The sequence below is a fragment of the Vanacampus margaritifer genome, chromosome 11, assembly GCF_051991255.1.
Source record: "Vanacampus margaritifer isolate UIUO_Vmar chromosome 11, RoL_Vmar_1.0, whole genome shotgun sequence".
Taxonomy (NCBI): Eukaryota; Metazoa; Chordata; class Actinopteri; order Syngnathiformes; family Syngnathidae; genus Vanacampus; species Vanacampus margaritifer.
The window spans coordinates 2,557,835-2,578,234 of record NC_135442.1 but is presented as its reverse complement, the minus strand read 5'-3'; the positions used below and the strand labels follow the sequence as shown (position 1 = coordinate 2,578,234).

Genomic DNA, 20,400 nt, shown 5'->3' with positions numbered 1-20,400 from the left:
AGGTTGGCGGGAGAAAAAAAAAATTCAGCCGAAATGCTAAGCTTGGTAAAAAATGCGTTACTTTTTTTTATTTTTACCAGTGTTTTATTGTGCACAAGAAATACACTTTTTTAAAAACAAAAACTATTACAGAAACTAAAACTAAATTAAAACAAAGCATTTTTAAATAACTAAAACTAGTAACAGAACCACCCTGAGAACAAATTAAAACTAAATTTAAAAACTAAATTCCAAAACTATAATAATCTCGGTGTAAACACATGACCCTTTGCCGCAGCCGCAATTTTTTTTTAATTTTTTTTTTGCTTACCTTAGATATCAACACTAAAGCGAGAACACAAAATCAGCTGATTTTGATTTTACAGTTTGGGCTTAACCTTTTACATGGACATAAAAGTTGAAATCCTTTTAAGAGGAAAATACAAACTTAAATATGGTTGCACAAAGAGACCAAGTTGCTAGCACGATACGTGTTAGCCTGCCATGTGTATTTTTTTTTCAATCATTAACTAGTGTTAACTATCTCACATACATGATGTCCAACATAAAAAAATGGTGTGTAATTGGACCCACAGAAGAACTGAAGTATGTCTGAATATCCTAAACAGAAAGCTAAATTTGATGGTGTTCGTTCACACCCTTCTCTAAACAAAATGGTGTCCCCCAGGGGTCCTTACTGGATCTCATTATTATTTACATAAATGTCTTGTCAAAATGTAACTTGACCACAAATTTCACTTTGTGCAGACAACCTTGTTTTAGTGCCATATAACATCTGCAATCTGCCTTTGCTGTTGTTTAGAAACATCTTCATCAATTGCACCTTGTACACAGGTCGAATGACAAAAAACTTTGCCAGAATTGTTACTGAATGTTTTTTTTGTTTTTGTTTTTTACATTGAATGCGAGAATGAATTTTGTCAAATAGAATAAGAAACCACGGGAGAAACTGGGTCCTGTGTTCCAACTACAGTTTAACTTTACAGTCGTCTGGTTGGAAAAGGACGCCGCCCAAAATTCACAAAAAGTGTTAGATGGGGTGGATTTTGAAGCGTATCGAAAAAAGGAAAATGCGAATTTTGACGCTAGAAACTCACCGGCGAGAACGGATACACGTCACATGTTTTGACCGGATATTACGTCAGACGTACGTTTGTAGTCCCAAAGTAATGTCTGACGATAACGGTATGTTTGGGGAGACAACGAAACAGAAATCTTTTTTGAATGAGAGCAGCGAATATTAATGCTATTTTAGATGGGGCAGCAAAGGAACGCTAGTTTATCAAGAATTACAAAACTCATACGACGTCAACGTACGGCGCAGTCGCTTCCTGGGCTGCTGCTGGCTGCTGCTTCTTTTAAATTATTGGTGGATCACATCTCTTAATAGTGTATAGCGCCGCCTACAGCGGCGGAGTCCCCTCAATAGTCGCAAAAGAAGAATAGATGGAAACGGGCGGAAGTCGAATGTCCATTTTGCGCATTTTCAGTAAATTCGCTTTAAAAAATCGAAACAATTGGAAACCTGACTAGTGACAGACAACCAGCATGTGCCGCATTCAAAAGATTTTTCAGCAATTTCTCTCAATATTGCACCTTCTGTGAAACACGGGTCTGAGGTGGCAATAAATTGCTGCCATTATTTTTGTCTTTCTTCATGGTGGACCACAAAAAAAAGGAAAAGCCTGACTTTGTTGTTTTGTTTGTATTTATTACTCATCAGTTTCAAGTTATTTCAGAGACAGTGCTAGTGGGTTTTTAAAGGGTACCAGCAATTTTGTCCATCTGCTTCATTCTGTTTTGTTTTGCTTACACACAACATCAAACTGTGTTGTCAACAAACACAATAGCACAAAAATATTGTGTTGCGTTACAATGCAATGCGTCCTGACTTAACCATGCAGTATATACACACAGCTTAAGTACTTCCTAGTTTTCTACAGCTGATTTACACTGCATGGTTCATGAACACAAATTCCACTTTTTATTTTCAAATGGCAGAATTGGCATTAAAAAGATAATAAAACGTATTCAGATATCGTCAGATCCGAATCAGGCCTCTCCTGGATAAGATTCATATATACTGTACAATAAAAACACGTCCACATATACACCAATACCAAAAAACACAAAGTTGGCACAACATCACACTGATTTGTATAATTATTCCAGTTGACAGTGTTTTCCAACACAATCCAGCAAATGAGTCCCACTTGCTGCCTTTCCAAAGGACGACACGGGTTGTTATTTTTCCAAAGAGGCACTTGAAATTAAATTAAGTGATGATTTCACACACCCGGCTCATGTAGTGTAAGGTTAGCGCATTATGCTAAGCCCTCTTGATACGTCGTTTAAGAGTTCTTTATCGCTATGAAACAAACATCTGCTTGGCTTGGAACGTGTTATCGACATATACGATGTTTCATTTCACAAACTCGCACATCTAGTTGAGAATGACAAACTAAGTTTGGTGGAGATTTAGTGCCACTTAAGTATTATTAAACACGCCCGAACGTTTGTGCTGTTCCTGAGAAACGAACGTAACAGGAGGGTCAAGCGAAGCAAAGAGGCACACAAGTGATGGATGGACAAGCGGAAAGTTCACATCAAATAAATATACAGCAACTAGTTCCGTTTTCAGCGTCAGCCTCTCGGTCGTTTTGTGCATCGGGATTCAAATCAACAGTTATGGATTAGCTTCCTGAATGTTAATAAAACGACATTAAATACAATAAAATGAAACAGTACAGTCAGACAAACGGGCAAGTTTATACAGGACTGTTTTTTTCTCTCTCTTAACTCTTTGACTGCCAGACGTTTTCAGAAAAGGGGTGCCGTGGGTGCCAGCCGATTTTAAGCATTTTGACTGATCTTTCAAGGTCCATAGAAAATTATGTGTTTGGACTATGGAAACACACATACTACCAAATGAAAGATTGGACTCTCATCTTTCATCAGAAAAAAAAGTTTGTTTCTACCTTATTCCGTTTTTCAGTAATCAACAATAGAAAATGGTTAGTTTCACCTCTGTTTTGAAACAAACGTCTTTTAACGTCTTTGGCACTCCTCCATAGGATTTTACTAAACGTTATTTAACGTTTTTGGCAGTCAAAGAGTTCTTAAATTTCTTTCTCAGGAACAACAACAATGAAAGAAAAAAATCTCAATCACATTGCTCACCATTATTTATAGTTGTTTAGACATTTATTTTATATTTTTTTAAATAACAACAATAAAGGTTAGTGGTCAAATAAATCTGAAATCTTTGGTATGAAATTGTCTGCTTGGCTTAATAATAATAATAGTATAATGTTAATTTTGAATATTTCCAATGATATTGCAATGGAGTTATTAATGCCATACACACAATGTTGATTGGAATTTTTTTTAGAGCTGTCAAAATTAATCGACTAGTAATCGATTGTCAAATTAATCGACAACTATTTTAATAATAGAGTAATCGTGTTTGGAGCCATTTTTTAATTTAGATATTGTCCAAATCCACTGATTTCAGCATATCAACATTAATTGTTCACGCATTTTGGAGTTCTTCATGAAAGAAATTCTGTGTTTACTTTGGAAAACAATGCCTGAACCGGTAACATAGTGCAACATCAATCCCCCTTTTTTTTAATCAATATATGAAGTACGAAATAAACACCAACCACTGGTTAATAAACAACAGTAATCTGTGGGGGAAATGATTTTGTAATACACCTTCTAAAGCAAAATTAAAATGAATCAGATTAGTTGATTAAATAATCAATAGATTAATCCATTCTAAAAATATTCGATAGTGACAACACTTTTCTGCCATTTTTGGAGAATGAAACATAGTCGTACATTATTGCTGCTCCTGAGAAATCAACATAATAGGAGGGTTAAAAAATATTGACGATCTACATTTGGTTTGTATTTAAACATCCGCTAAAATGGACACAAAGCGGAAGATGAATGGAGATGTGTTCTAGTCACAATGACCTAAAAAAATAGTTGAAAGCACTTGCATGTTTTCATGCTAAAAATAAGTCACTGTATTGTGATCATACGAGTAGAAATGTCGTGCTAACAGTCGCGGTCGATGGGGAAAAAAATGAATTATTAACACAAGGCAGGTAGTCATTCTTGCTTGGCAGGGGACGACGAATTTCTATTTGAGGAGCTATCGAGTGCCTGCAGCGCGAATGAGGCTGCCAAAGTGAGCTCTAAGGTTGGACAAATGGCTGAAGATCTACGCTCCATTCAGGGTCTGAAGGCATCTGGTGTCCACACAGACAGAGGTCAAGTGATTGATGTTCAACTTAAAGCGGCCATAGTATGCATTTCTCCACAATTTTAAAGGCGACATGATGGGAAACAGCTTGTATAGTTGGGTCTGTTTTACCAAAAGGTTGCTTGTGTCATTTGACAATTGACGGGTGGGCAGGCACTCCAGTGATCCAACTCTTTTCATAAAAGTCACATTTTCTTAAAAAAAGAAAAAAAAAAGTCACTTTTCTTTCGTTCAAATCTAACCATAAGGGGAGGAAAAGCAAGAGCAGGAGGACCATGAGGAGAAAAGGGAGGAGAACAAGGAAGTACAAGAGGAAGAAGACAAACTAGGCAAAAGGAGAGGAGGAAAAAGAAGAGCACAAGGACAAAAAAGTAGTGATGGGAAAACGAAGCTTCACGAAGCACTTGCGATACTTTTTGACTCCTCTCGATGGCGCTCTTGGTTTAAAGATAAAGACAAGTGCAATGAAAATGGATTCCATTTCCATTGCCTCTTTGAACCACGAGTGCCATCTCGAGGAGTCAAAAAAAAAATCGCAAGCGCTTCACGAAGCTTCGTTTTCCCATCACTACGAGTATCAGGACAAAGAAACCGAGAAGGACAACGAGGAGGACGTGAAGGCTTCCATGTCGCAAATGTCATTTTGCTGCCATGATTACTGACGTGTTCTTCAAACGTGCACGACTGTACTTGCGTTGTGCGCGTGTAAACTTTGGATTCTCTTCAGGAATGCATGACGACGACAGGCAACAGATGAGGCTCAGCTTCAACAGTCCGTCGGTAAAGGCAGTGGAGGACTTTCAACAGTGAGCAGTAATACGACAAAAAAATGTAATTAATAAAAAAAATCAAGCCGCTAAAACCCTGTCGAGACGCGAACCTATCAGCGGCGTTAAGACGGTCGCGGCGCGCTCTCGACGGCGGCCGGGCGGGCAGAGCTATAGACATACAGCGCAAGGTTCACTGGATTGGTCCTAATTGGCAGCAAAATAATCCGCAGGCTTTAAAAATGGAACGCTTGCTGCAGATACGGCGGTGCCTTGACTTGTGAGCTTAATCGGTTACATGAGAACGCTCGTAACTCTGAACACTTGGTTCACAAATCTTTTTCGTATTGAGCTGAAAGGAAATGCCACAAGAATCCATTCCACCTTTTTTTTTTTTTTAAATAAGAAAAATAGTACTTTCTATTGTACTTCATACGGTGCATTCGAGGATGGTCGGAGGTTCAAAGTTCAAACCAGGAAGTGTGTACGGCAACGCCCCCTTGAACTGGGAAATCCCAGTTGCTTAGTCGGAAGAGAAAAAAAAAAGGACCCCGAGTTCAGGGACTACAAGTGACGTCGCGCTACAATGGCGACCCCTTTGGAAACACAGACCGTGAATGGTAAATATTGGACATAACTTCACGTAACACAACGTACGTGACAGTATGCCGCGATCCCCTTGCATGAAATGCTGAACTCCTGAGCTGTATGGAATGCTTAAGTTTGCTGGAGTTCAAATTGAGTTTTGCGGACCAAAATAAAAAAACTACTTATCACGATCCGCCATTTTGGTTTACTTTGGCCTCAAACGCTTTCAGGTCGGAACTGGGAAAAAACAAGTCGAATATATCCGACTTCCAACCATCCTCGAATGCAGCAATAGAACATAATTAAAATAACAAGAATGCCAAAATAGAGTATTCTAAAATATTAAACATAATTTCAATGCCGATTGAACACTCCTTCTGCCACCAGAGGGCAGTATAATACTTTCAAAAATACACGGGGCGGTGTTTCGCTCAAAAGCGATCCGGATGTTGGCGTCACGCGTTAGCGCAGCCATTTTGGCAGCATAGAAAACACGTCTGCCACTTTGGGAGGGACATAATCTGTTTCGTTTGTTTGTGCTGCTACGGTTTAATACATATTACACAGTTGAATTTAATAACTAACCATAAAGACTTTTTACGGCATAAATGATGGCGGCGGCCTAATTAGCTGATGCTAAGTTGCTAACATACCTAAATAACACCGCCAAGACTTGCGTGAAACTGCCAAATTGGATGGCATTTTGAGCACACGTAAAGGGGAAATAAATCCGGATTGTACAAACTTGTAAAGCCTTTGAATGATCAGATTTGAAAGCACTCATCGGTGTAAGAGAGAGAGGGTAATTCCACGGGGCAGGGTCGGCAATTTGAAAAGAAAAAGCAATCCTGGCACCTTATCGTCAATCCAACCTGTCCAACTCCCGCATGTATATCATGTCCTTTTCATCAGGGACTTTTTTTAATTCTCTAGGGCGGAAAGTTGACGGATAAACGTTAGTTTTATCCCTCCTCGTCATTGTAGCCCATTAGAGTGTTCAGAGTAATAGTCACGTGACGTCCGGATCTCTATTGTACAACATCAGACCTACATATTGAAGCTAGCAACCCAGGTTCGATTCCCGTGCGTGTCATTCGTGCTCTCCTTGTTCCTGCCTATTCTTCAACCGTCCTGTCCATTAAAAGGCAAAATGCCAACAACCAATACGTGAATGGAAAAAAATCTCCTCTCAGTGAAGTAAAAAAATCTAAGTAACAGTAATAAAAAAAAAAATTCGCACAAAATAAAATGATACAGTGGACTACTGTCTACTACTCTGCGCAGAGTTTAGGAACCAAGTCCCACCACAAAGTAATCGTATATATTTATATAGAATGCCTATAATTGCCATGATTTTTTAAAAAAATGATAGACTAATAAAAGCAGGGGATCTGGAGAAGAAAAAAAAGCACTTCTGGATTTTAACAAATGACGAGGAATAGCTTCCAAAACATTGTTTTTGCTAGGAGGGTTAGAAATACCGCAACACCCATGCTAATTTCATTAGCCTATTTTTAGCATCTTGCATTTTGTGTTCGCCTTAATCCAACCCCCTTTTGTAAATTTGAAATTCTCGTTCGTCGAAGGCACCACTGTATATTGAGTAGGCGGTTCACCGAGCAATGTATGTCTATGGCTCTGCTTCAAGGCAAACAAAAAATTTGAACTTTGAGCAGCAAGGCTTGTAAAAAATAAATAACGCAACCAGGTACCGTCAGAGGTGACAACATAACGCCAGCGGGGCGAGAGCTCCCAACAGGAAGTACGTCACTCTGTACAGGTGCAGCGGGCAGAAGATCACCATAGCGATGGATAAGGGCAGAAATGTCGTCGGGTATAGCAGTTTGCTGGATGGGAGAAAAAAAAAAGAAAAAAGTCAAGCCCATGTTTGAGTTGGTGGCCGCGTTTCCCCGGATGGGTTCGCAAGGGCACGCAACTACCTTTTGGTAAGAATCTGAGTGTTGCTGTTGATGAGCTGCAAGTACACGAAGCACAGAGGTACAAAGTACGGCCAATAGGGGTCAGGTTCGAGCTGGGTGGTATAGCTGCAAAAAAACAGACATTTGAAACGTGTGCGAGCTGCTACAAACATCAAGGCACCACAGTGTGTACTCAAATAGTTTTCACCACTAAAACTATACTCGATGACAGTATTACTCCTTCTCAAGGTTATTTTAGTTAACTAAAAATAACAAAAAAACTAAAATTCAAAAAACAATTTCGCTAACGAAATAAAATAAAAACGCTTTTTAAAAAACGAAAACTAACTGAAACTACATTTTATGTTTACAGAACTAAAACTAACTATAATTATAGCAAAAATGTCCTTCGTTTGAGTCTTTGGTAATAAATTTAAAGCCTTTGGGGATGATTTTAAATGTGGTTTTAAGTAGATTTATTTTGATATTAACCGGAATAAGAAAGTGTGTCACACAAAAGAAACGTCATCTAGCAGCAGCCAATAGAAAAGCACCTTCAGATGACATCTCACAAGTAATACACTTTTTTTTTTTTAACTAAAACTAATACTGAAACTAACTAAAACTAAATTAAAACTAAGCATTTATGAAATAACTAAAACTAATAAAAACTAACAAAACCACCTTGAAAACTTATTAAAACTTTCACTAAATTTAAAAAGAAAAACTCAAAACGAAATAAAAACGAACTAAAATAAAAAAAAATCCAAAACTATAATAAGCCTGCTCCACTGTCACGTCATAATTGCGTTAAGGTCGTACCCCAGGTTGCGGCTCCAGTAGACGAGCGAGGGTGAGCTGAGGATCAGAGGCACCGTAAACAGCGCCGACAGACACAGGTGAAGCTGCACGTCATCTCTGACCTCCCGTAGAGCCAAATCTGACAGCAGCGGCAAACCGTTACATTCTCTGGCCTCAATGACAGAATGTTTTGTGTGCCTGGGTGCCTGGAAACAGTTGCAGGAACGCTGAATACTTGGCTCTTAATATCTTACGTTGTAGTTTTGTCTTCAGTTGGCCTCACCAGATTGAGAATGTGACGCAAGGACCTTTCTGTCATCTGTAGTCTCAGTACCTGGACACACAAATGCAAATGTGCTGCAGTCAGTCAGTTTCACAGGAACAGCGATTATGTACCTGGGACACATTTGACATTATTCTTTTGATTGAAACAAAATATATTTAAAAAGCTAGGAGAAAAAAATGATGTAGGACCTCATTGACTCACCCTGTACAGGTGGAGCACAAAGGCAGCTAGGATTGCCAGCGCTCCACAGGTATTCCAGCCCAAGATGGTCAGAAATATCATGACGAAGATCTGGGTCCGCAGACGCAGCGTGCCGCAATCTCTCGAGATGGACGATCTACAACAAAAACAATCATTTTGTTGGTGCAAGAGCAATGGATAACACAAAAATATTGCACAAGGTGTTTACGGTAATAAATGCCCTTTTTTTCCAATGAATTTAACTTATTTCACAATATACATCAATAATCATGCCCAGCGATGTACGACATTGCCGTTGCTACCTGTAGGCGTAATAAAAAGCAGGATTAAAGAGGATGACATTAATGACATTCAACAAAAACAAGGCTTTTGTAAAATACAAAAATGTACATTCTCAAACTAAACAGTGTGGCTCCGTCTAGTGGTCGACAGTGGGATTAAACCCAAAATATACTCAACAAAAATATAAATCACAACACTTTTGTTTTTGCTCCCATTCTTTATGAGATTAACGCAAAGATCTAAAACTTCTTCCACATTCACACTATCACCATTTCTCTCAAATATTGTTCACAAACCAGTCTAAATCTGGGGACAATCCATCCCACCTCACAGGTGTGCCACCATATCAAGATGCTGATTGGACAGCATGGTTAGTGCACAGGTGTAATAAAACTGCACCTTTCAGGGCGGCCTTTTATTGTGGGCAGTCTAAGGCACACCTGTGCACTAATCATGGTGTCTAATCAGCATCTTGATATGACACACCTGTGAGGTGGGATGGATTATCTGGACAAAGGAGAAGTGCTCACTATCACAGATTTAGACTGGTTTGTGAACAATATTTGAGACAAATGATATTAAGTATAAGTTTTAGATCTTTGAGTTCAAAAACAAAACTGTTGCGTTTATATTTTTGTTGAGTATAGATTAAAGTTAAACCAAAACAGAGTTAACTATATAAAAAAGGCCATGAAACAACGGACCCAGAACCCGCAATGAAGGGGCGGGGTTACTGTCTTTACTGACTGTACGATTTAAAATTCTACAACAGCCTAGTGTGGCAACCGCAAAAAAATGGAACGGTGCCATGACGAGGGATGACCTACCTGTGCAGCACAGCTAAGACCAACGAAAGCATCCGCGTGCTGATACGGAGCATCACGCTGCCCCAGTACGCCACGGCTGCGCCCATGACGTAGAGAAGCGGGTGCAGGAGGTACGGCCATTCCGCGCATGGCACCACGCCATCGTTACGCACCTCGTCAGGGAAGATGGGAGGGGCCACGTCCATCAAGGGAAGGCAAAGCAGCGACCATGTGTTTTTGACCCAACTACAACTGATGAGGAGAGAAGACTTTGAAGGAGGTTGATGTACAAAACGCGCCGCGGCCTCATCGCGCCTACCTGAAAAGGATGTGTAGGATATAAACAGACAAGTTGACTTTATGGGGTTGGAGGCCTTTGCAGAGCACGAAGCTCAGGGAAGCGGCTCTCTGCGACTTGCAGATCGAGGACAGTTGGCCACCGCACGCTAGCAGAAGGGTTACAGTCGTGTACACTGGCACCATGGGGACAAAGAAGCGCAGGATCTGTGAGAGGGAACGTTCAACGTCAAATAGCATAAAAACAGTGCAGAATGAAGATCAGATTATTTATCCCACTTGAACCTTCTATGTTTGTTTCATAGGACAGTATTTTGAACAGGTGTAATTATCCAAAAGTGTCAAAATATGTCAAAAATTAAATCCAAACAAACATTGTTCATATTTGATTAACTGGCCATTTAGTTTCAAGCATAAACCATTACATATTAAATAGATTTGATACTGAACAGATATTCATGTTGGATTTCTTTTAATTTGATCCAGTTTATAATAAGAGCAAATGGGGGGGGAGGGCAGGGGGAGAATTACCTGTCCCAACATTTTGGGTAGTGACGTCCTCACTGAGACCTGTAAAAGACAAAATATTTTGTCTAAGTTGAAAAGTTTTAAACACTTCTTATTTACATAAACAAGAGATTAAAAGAGGACAGAAATGTGTTATTTCTACATTGTTTTTGCTGTTGCAAATATACATTCATTACAATTATATTTCCCTTGTAGGTTACAACAACAAAAAAGTAAAACAATTTTAAATAATGTTTGTCATGACAAGTTTTTTTTTTTTTTTTTTGGTTGTTACTAACATAACTATGAGATTCATTTTTCAAAAATCATTTCCAGTTGAATACATTTTGTAGAACTTTTATTTGGACGTACGCCGCCATTGTTATAAGTAATCGCGTAAAATGGCGGCTGTGCTCTCGTCATCCATCAGACACGTTCAAGAGTTTTGATCGTCCCTTTAGGAACGCTACGGAGGCTTACCTTGTTTTATTTTGCGGGCGTTTCACATTGCTCCAGCCATTCTACGTCGCTACGCACTGAATGCGTTGCGACGTAAATAACAATGGCGGCGTACGTCCAAATAAAGGTTCTACAAAATGTATTCAACTGGAAATTATTTTTGAAAAACAAATCTCATTGTCATGTTGGTAACAACTAAATAAATAATATAGAGCAATTTTGTCATTAGTCTGGGTTCCTTTTAAAGCAATTGTAGTTATTACAAAAAAATGGCCAGCAGGGGGCAGAGTATAAGGGATCAAGGGCCATGTTGCAACAAACAGGTTTGTGAATAATGATGAAACTTGCTATATTCTAATACTAATTGCTAATTGGGATATTTTTTGCTCCATTTCTGACACTTTGCATAATTATTCCAAGATATATATATAACGGAAGATCAACTGAATATGCCTGGATAGCGGCAACGTTGGAATACGCAACCTTATATTGGCAGTTGGGGGCAGTGTGGAGCTGAAGGACAACACTGGACTCGTTGTCAGGACGATTTGTGTGGAGCATCCCTGAGATTTCCGTCACTGAGGGTACACTAGTGGAACAACCACACGTTAGCATGCAGGTCCAAATGTGAATGACAACTTTGGCAGCAGACACTAGTCATCACTAACCTAGCTGTTGTCAAAACGTCCTCCATGAACCACGGAACCTTTATTCTGTAGACACTGGCCGAGCTATTGACTAACAACAACAAAAAAACGCAGTAAAGTTTATTTTCCCATTCCCAAAGGATTGTTAAAAACACACACACAACTTACCTTTCTGTACTTTACATTGACTTGCAACATTAATTCTGAAAGCCTGATAGACCTAAACACACAAAAGAAGTCAGCGTTGCCGTGACACAGCCAGGACACGATGACGTCTTGCAACATACCTCGTGAAAGTCTTGCAGCTTGATGGTGTGGAAAAGTCCACTAGAGAGCACTGTCATTTCACTGGCTGTCAAACCTAATAAATAAATAAATGGTAACGTTGTCAGTCATCTTAAATGGAGACCAGAATCGGAAACACAACTCACCAAAGGACAGAACATGCGGGACAGAGAGCGCCAGAGATTGTTGCCTTTGCCACTCGCACTCCACCGTGAACTGAAATTCAGAAGCCACAATGGCTTTCAATCGAGTTGAACCATGCAGTGACCTGACACCATATAAAACCCTCCAAGAGGAATTCATTCATTCTTTGTAAACCACCCACGTGTTTGCCATTGAGGTTGGAGGCTGACACCACCAGATAGCTGAATGGAGGCAGCTCACCGAGACTCAGCGACAACACCTGGAGATGGGGACAAGACAAAACATATTTAAAAAAAAACACCAGGCACACTTCAGATCAGCAATGTCCTTTAATGACCTTATATGGCGGAAGAAGCTCAGTTCCCTTGGACAAGTCCACCATGTGCACACTGTGGAAAGAAACATTTCTACTGTGCTACAGGACAGTATCACTATTACATGTTGAATGTGAAAGCTGCTCCAGTGTGCTCCTACACTTACCATGAGGAACCATTCTGGCGCACGCAGCCGTATAACCAGCTGGTCATGTCCTGGTGAACAGCAAAAAATGAGAGTAAGACATTTTGAGATTATATTTCCATTAGGCTTATTACAGGGATGTGATTTGACCAAAGTGAAATTATCTGAAAATTTAGCCGGGGGTCTGGGGGCCGCTGGCACCCAGCTAGGTCCAGGGTCCGTGTTTTTAAGTACTTTCAATGCACTCACATGACAAAGAAATAGACAAAACAACAGCATCAATTTTCAATGTATATTGAACTACCCCATATAAAATGGCAGTTTTAGTCAACTCAAAATCAGTCACATTCAAAAACATTGACTGCCTTTGCTTTTAAAAACTATCACTGAGAATATCATCATATCTAACTAATGTGATTACTAAGTTAACACATAAATAATGTTGAAGAGTTCAAATTTCATGAACAAATAATTGTATCATGACCAAATGAAAAGTAACTCATATTAGAGCATACCACAAATGTCTGTTATAGCAGAAGATGTTATTTGTCGGAGTCATGTGCATACACAATGAACTACTAAAAAAAAAAATAATAATCGTATTTTTTGGGGGGGGGTGGGGGGGGTTATAAAAAAAAGCGTAATTCCGCGAATTAGCGGAAAAATCACATCCCTGTTATTAACTCTTTTACTGGCAAACGTTATCCAAAAAACAACCCCTAGAGTGCCCGCCGATTTCGAGCATTTTCACTCATCTTTCGAGGCGAACAGAATATGGGGTAGATGCCACACATCAGCGTAGTTCCCGGCCACGTTTGAACACTCGCACCCCCACCCCTGCGCCCCCCAAACACGCGCTCCCGCCCATCGGTGAGAGCGTGCGGGGCGTCTCAACTCTCTGAAATGCTTCAGACAACTGAGACAGACATGCACACTTGCACCTGTCGATGGGAACGTGCAGCCGAGGGGCACAGAGGCGGAAGCGCAAGAACTGGGACGCGGCCCGCACGCCGCAAACAGTCCGTGGCATTTACCTCATTGTGTGCTATGACTACATAAACATGGTGGATACCATATGAAAGATTGGATTCTATTCTTTCATTAGAAAAAAAGCATGTTTCTACCATATTCCGTTCTTTAGTAATCACTATTTGAAAATAGGTCATTTGAGTGACATCAATCGAAAATGGAAAAAATGAGGAGAAAACTGGCTTTTAATTAATTTTCTGCACAACAGTGACTTTGACACTAATAGTTTTTGTTTTGTTTTGTGTTGCTTTGTGAATTAGATTCAATGTGACAAAGGCTTTGATCACTCACGTCATCCTTGAAAATGTTTTATTTCCATAAGATCCGCCATGTTTTCATGTAATTTGATACAGGGGAGCCCATTGAAAAGAGATACAATGCTGCCATCTGCCGGCCATAGTTATGGGTGTGTTTGAATCACAATACGTTGCAATGCCCATTGAGAGAAAAAAACAGTTAACGTCAATTGACGTTATTGGCGGTATACAGTGGGCATGCATGTCCTTAACGTCATATGACGTTTATGGCGGTAAAAGAGTTAATAATTACAGTGGCAACCTGCTACTTGCGGGGGATAGGGACCAGCCCGTGCAAACCAAAAATGCATGTATAATTGACACTATTGAATTCCATCTAGGCTACCCCTAAATGGTGACATTTTGCTCTGAAAATTTGAGACAAGCCAATTTATCAGTAATTTAGTTAAAATGAGTAGTTAATATTTTAGTCCTAATAGTGTGCACCATAAAAGTTAGTCTGGAGTCCTGCATGGGTGGAGACACTGGTACATATTCGATTAAGTGTTTCCGCCCCCCAAAAAACAAAAAAAATTTTTTAAAAGATGTACATGAATCTGTTCAGATGATTTCAATGATGCAAACATTTTGGTGGCAACAACGTTTCTATCAAACTCACCAGGTTGCTGCTCCGACAGTAGAAATGACTGTAGACCTTCCTGCGACTTGGAAGGGCAAACATGAAGTATTTGAGCTCTTCTACCTGCAAGCGCAGAGCGGTACGGAAAATTTGTAGCTACATAGAAAAGGCAGCAATGTTTTTCGTACCAAGTGTGCAATACCTGTGACGTGCTATATGCCAGACGCAAAGTGTTCACTTCACTCCATGCCTCTGGAGCATCTTAAGTGTCCAAAAAAAGGGTTCAAATGATTGTAAAGAGATGAAGATGACTGGAAATATGACTCCATCGGGTAAATTGAAAACTACCTTGCATGGAGACAGCGGCTTCTTGGTTGTCTCCCATCATCCGGGCAGGGTGTCGAACAAAGTGGTGGTTGAGCACAGCGGTCGTCTTCTCTGGGCTGTCTGTGAACTAAAAATAAAAAATAAAAAAAAAAGTGTAACCTCCAAAATTCAAATTCGAATTTAACCAGCCATGACGAACTTGTCTTGTTTCAGGATCGAGAAGGTCAAAGAAAGCCCTGAGTGTAGCAAGAATGAGCTCTTTGCACCTGGGGAAAACAAAGAGGGAAAACGCAAGTGTGCTTGATAGCTTCATTTAAAAAAAGTAATTAACGGCACAACTATTTTTTTCTTACCACACTATGGATAGGTGGTCAGTGGAAACCCAGATCCTGGGAACTGCAGTGGCCTTGAAAAGAAAGAAAATCACCACAATGTTACATTGAAAAAACATGCTCGATTGGGTTTAGATTAGAGCTGTCAAACAATTCATTTTTTAATCAGATTGATCACATTTTAAGAGTTTTGATTAATCGCTTCATTAAAAAGTTTTTTTTCTCAACATTTTTGCCCGCCAAAATTGACGAGCAACTGTTATGTGTTAATTATTTTCGACATTTAATGTTATGAGGAAGTCTTCAACATTTTTTGATCCAATGCACCCTCATCCTCTTAAAAAAAAAAGAAGAAATATTTTGACATGAACAAATATTCTGATAGTCATAAACATTTATTAAATGCTATATTTTTAATGTAGTTTAATGTTTATTGCTGAAACACAACCTGCTAACCTTAACGTAACTAACCGCTGTCAGCTTAAGGATCATCTGCGGTCAAAAGTAATAGTGTGATTAATGCGATATTTTTTTGTGATTAATTAGTTAACGCTTTAACTTTGACAGCACGAGTTTGGATCAAACAAACTTCTAACAATCTTCAATTGTTTTTACACAGGAGACAACTAAAATGTATTTTGTTTTCAATACGTGACTTTCAAACATGTTGTATTAGGTTTAGATCGGGCAAACTTCAGAGGCAAGTTGTTTTTCAGTAAGTGAAAAAAACATTCTCTCTGGGATTAGGCAAATTCTAAGATAAATTTTCAAACACAAAATAATAGAAAATTGAGGTCAGCAGAATAAGGTTCATGCCATGTTTTTCTAGATTTATTTTGATTTTTGTATAATAAAATTCCTGTTAAAATCAGGTCACTTCCGATTTTGTGTTTTTCTTTTTTTTTTGGTTTTGTTGTTACTTTTGTTTCATTAGTCGCACAAGGGAGTGATGGCTAATGGGGATACTAATAAATAAACTAAATTTACAACTTTTATCAGTTAATGTTGACCTGCAACATGGGGGTTAATTACATTTGGCGAAAAACTCAAAACTCGTTTTTGTTTTGTTTATTTGATTACTTTTAAGTTCAATATTTGTGATGTTCCATCAATGTGCAACATTCAACTCACCACCAAGGACAATTTTGTGGGGTCTCCAGGAATATAAGGCAGAGAGATGAGACCAGAGCGCACTTGGTAATCACGGCATCCGCCGCCAATTGACAGGACGGTGACATTCCGCAGTGCGTGTGCCTGCTTCACCCACTTTCTCCTCAGCGAAGAATAGAAATCTGGCGCCAAAAACACAACAGGTCAGAACACAGCTGTTAACGGAACTCCATACCTGCACACCTCCTCTTACCACGTAGGTAGTGGTCCAAGACCAGCACTGGAGCCAAGTGAGGGGACGCCTGGGTGATGATAAGACGAACCAGATTGTGGTTGAAGTTGGGCAACGTGAACAGCGCCCGGGCTACCACACCACCCATGGAGTGGCCCACTAGTACCACGCTCTGGGGGGGTGTCTTCAGGTGCTAAAAAGACAATTGCAAAGGTTACGTTCGTGAATGCCCTGCGATAAGGCACAAATCCCAGAAATGGCGACCATCTATATTTTTATATTTACAGCGAAACTCTGATTCAACAGACATAAAATAGTGTCCAGTCCACTCAGAAACACTTGCACTACACAGATAGACAAGACTAGAGTAGGCTAAAAAAGTGCGGCAATATGGCAGCCATGTTGGCAGGGGCGACTTTCCTATCAAAAGCAATGCATGCATGGCAGCTAGTGCTATCACTCGAATATTTTTATAATTAATTAGTCTATGGATTATTCAATCAATTCCATTAAAGTGTATTACAAAAGCATTTTTACTGTTTATTAACCAGTGATTGGTGTTAATTTCGTACTTCGTATAAAAAAGGGAGATTGATGTTGCACTATGTTACTCTGGTTTGGTCATTGTTTCCCAAAGTGTTTGCAAATGTCATTTTGATTAAACACAGATGTTTCTTTCATGAAGCACTACAGGAATCAGTGAACATTTACTGTTGAAATGCTGAACTTGGATCATATGGACAATTTTGGATTAAAAAATTCCTCCAAACGATTACTCGATTATTAATGTACTTGTTGATTAAGTTGATCATCGATTAATTTTGACAGCTCTAGTTTCAGCAGGTTAAAGAGTCCCACCAGGGCCCAAAAGTAAAAACCCTGGACCAGTTTGGCTTTAGCAACAGCTGCTTCAACAGGTGGAGACAAGCTCGTTTACCTGCCAGTTGAATGGGTTGATATATGACATGTTCCATTTGAGCTGCGTGCCTACGACAATGCTAAGCTAGCTATGCTACCATACCTTTGGTGGGACTCTCTTCCCTGGTAAAATGGCCGCCACGTATATACATACATTACTTTTGTTAACATCTGTAGCTGCACAAGTCTCTCAACCATCCTACTATTTGTACAGTAAATGTATATGTTTTTTATCTATGGCGTAAAATCGTAAGGAAAGAAAGCCGTACAACATGGCTCGTGAATATCAAAATGTGCCTCACTGTTAATCTCAGGTGGACGGCCTTGAAACATGGACCAAGTGACAAGCGTTTAAAAAATTGAGGCCCAACCTTGTAAAGTTTCATGATGGCCTTGATGCTCTCGTGTAGGAAGTGCGTTTGCCGCCGTAAACTGCCGCCGTACAGGGCCACCAGTTCTCCGTTGAAGTCCACGGTGAACACGTTGAAATGAAGGCCGCCTTCTGCGTTTTCTGCCTTCCGAAGGGCCACCGAGCCCAGAGAACGCCCTTTAGAGAGAAAAAAAGAAGAAGAACAAAACGTAAGGACAAAGTGAGACACACACATACTGACATTCTCCCTTGCAATTAAAGTGATAATTCCAAAACATTATCGAGTAAGATGCTAAAAATCAACATTTACTGTATGTTCCCCAACTGTCCAATGGGTGTGTATACCTTGCTTGAAGCTTCCTGCATTTCCATGCAAGAAGATCACGGGAGCGCCAAAGAGCTGAAGCTCGCGGGTATCCTGAGTGGACCCGCCCTCCCCGTACAGATAGAGCCCGTACGCTGGGTACAGTCTGGTCACTCGGCGAGGCAACGGCACATGCTAAACACCACAACAGAGTATTAAATAGCAGACGGAAGTACTTTTTTTTTTTTTGTGGACAAATCAATACTGATGATCTAAAAAAAATTATGAAGTGTTGAAAACAGCTCTCAGTAGTTTTTTTCTGATTGTATTAATATTTTAATAATTTGATTCATGTGTTTATGTATTCAAAAACATTTTATGTTAAAACACCAGTTCAATAAGTTGAAATGTGTATGCCTACGATCACAGATTCCCGCCTGTCACACACAAGTAATTCTGAAACATAACTCCCGCCATTACTTTAGTTGGCCAGCACTTTACTAAGGAATGGCATTTTACTTTTCATATTTGTCACATGACACCTGAGAGAAACGGCAGAGGCAGTCGCACTGCCCGCCAGCATGCCGAGAAACTCCCAACTGACTTGCTTGACAAGTATTTGCATTCCTCCAGATTTGCCAAAATAAAGCTGTGTAACCACCAGAGTAACAAAAAATGCAAGCGGAATGAGGCCAGAACTCGTAAAGGTCCTATTCCACTGACTGAACATCCATCATTTTCAATCGAGGGTCAAACTACACATTAACACTCCAAAGTACCCAAAAATATTTTCAGATGTTTTGTGCTAAAAAATGAAAGTATGTGGCTTTTGTTTACATAGGCATGGAAATAAAGCTTTGAACGCACTGAATCAACAGGCTTTAAATCAACATTGGATCAGTAATCAAAACTCTTAATAATCCAAACGAAATAGAATCGGACTGAAATCAATAACATCTTAAGACTTTCACTAATTCAGTAGTAAAGTGAACCGAACTGAAAATAACTTCAATGTCATGAATACAAAACAATGAAAGTGCCATTCGTGCTTTAAACCATTGTTATAAACCTGTTTATAACAGCTAGTTCTAGCTTTGGCTCCATATGTACCGCCTTGAAATTATGTTTTTATACAAATATTTAGTCTATTTCATATGCTTTGATCAAGTTACGGTACTAATTCGGGTCGCGTCGTATTAACGAATATCCGTGACAACGCGAGGAATACCTGTACTGTAATTACATCAAAGGTTAATTGAACAAGTCACGGAATGGCGGCCTCGTTAATTCTCCACGCGTTTGCATGTTGATGTCAAAAGTTCCCTTTCATTTGGCTACACGTGATAAATCAAAGTTCACTGATGTGTTTAGTCGTCATAAAAAGCGCTTGGTTCCCTACCCGATACTCGGGGTATTGGTACATGTAGGTCATACTGCATCGGTTTTCCTCAAAGCCAGTGAGACACTCTTTCAGGCCGAGAGCGACGAGCCCCAGAGCGAAGCCGTAAAAGAGCAGCGTCGCAAACTTCATGGCTCTTCCACACTTTCTTGACAAGTCGCATCTTGTCGGTGGCCGCGTGTCAGTTGTCATGTTGCCCGCTCGACTCAACTCGACGCCGGGTTGGCACACACTCCAGCCGCTGGAGCCCACAGAAATCATCTGGCACCATGGCGACGGAGACGTAGAGGCACTGAGACGTCACTTCCGAAACGTGGCGGAAGTGAGCAACGACACAAATGATATTGTTTGTATTTTTTTCATATGTATATATAGATATTGATATCGTAATACTGACATTGTGTGTAAAATTGTTATGCAGATATTTGTATTGTATTGGATATAATTAAGTAATAATTAAAATGTTCAAGAAGAAATGCAAGAATTCCTTGCTGTTGTCAACTTAAATAATCTAATCTGTCAGAATCTGCCGTCTAGTTTAAAAACACTTACACGTAAAGTGCTTTTTTTTCTTTTTCAGTTTATTCCTTAGTAGGTTCACAATTATGGAAACATTATTTCAATAGCATGAGCCAATTAGCTACCTAGCTTTTTTTTAATTGTCAGTATAGGTACTACGCAAGTTAATAAAGAGGAAAATATTTTGTGTGTAGTTATGTTTTTATCCAAGTTATCAAAACAGATTTGGTGCATACTGACGGTAATATATATATATATTTTTT

The 20,400-nt window shown here is 39.6% G+C and overlaps 1 protein-coding gene across 1 annotated transcript; it reads right to left on the bottom strand.

Annotated features, from left to right (window-relative positions):
* Nucleotides 1-1,690: 1,690 nt before the first annotated feature.
* On the bottom strand, nucleotides 1,691-19,914 carry pgap1 (post-GPI attachment to proteins inositol deacylase 1). The gene is made up of 26 exons (XM_077579958.1): nucleotides 19,619-19,914; nucleotides 18,261-18,414; nucleotides 17,917-18,092; nucleotides 16,649-16,820; nucleotides 16,417-16,577; nucleotides 15,307-15,359; nucleotides 15,153-15,219; nucleotides 14,975-15,080; nucleotides 14,829-14,887; nucleotides 14,666-14,749; nucleotides 12,743-12,792; nucleotides 12,600-12,651; nucleotides 12,444-12,521; nucleotides 12,265-12,334; nucleotides 12,121-12,194; nucleotides 12,002-12,053; nucleotides 11,855-11,924; nucleotides 11,670-11,775; nucleotides 10,752-10,790; nucleotides 10,243-10,427; nucleotides 9,945-10,175; nucleotides 8,836-8,971; nucleotides 8,632-8,682; nucleotides 8,370-8,554; nucleotides 7,569-7,673; nucleotides 1,691-7,475 (listed from the first exon to the last, which is right to left on the bottom strand). The coding sequence occupies exons 1-26, from the start codon at nucleotides 19,877-19,879 to the stop codon at nucleotides 7,343-7,345; spliced, it is 2,910 nt and encodes a 969-aa protein (XP_077436084.1). The 5' UTR covers nucleotides 19,880-19,914; the 3' UTR covers nucleotides 1,691-7,342.
* Nucleotides 19,915-20,400: the final 486 nt, after the last annotated feature.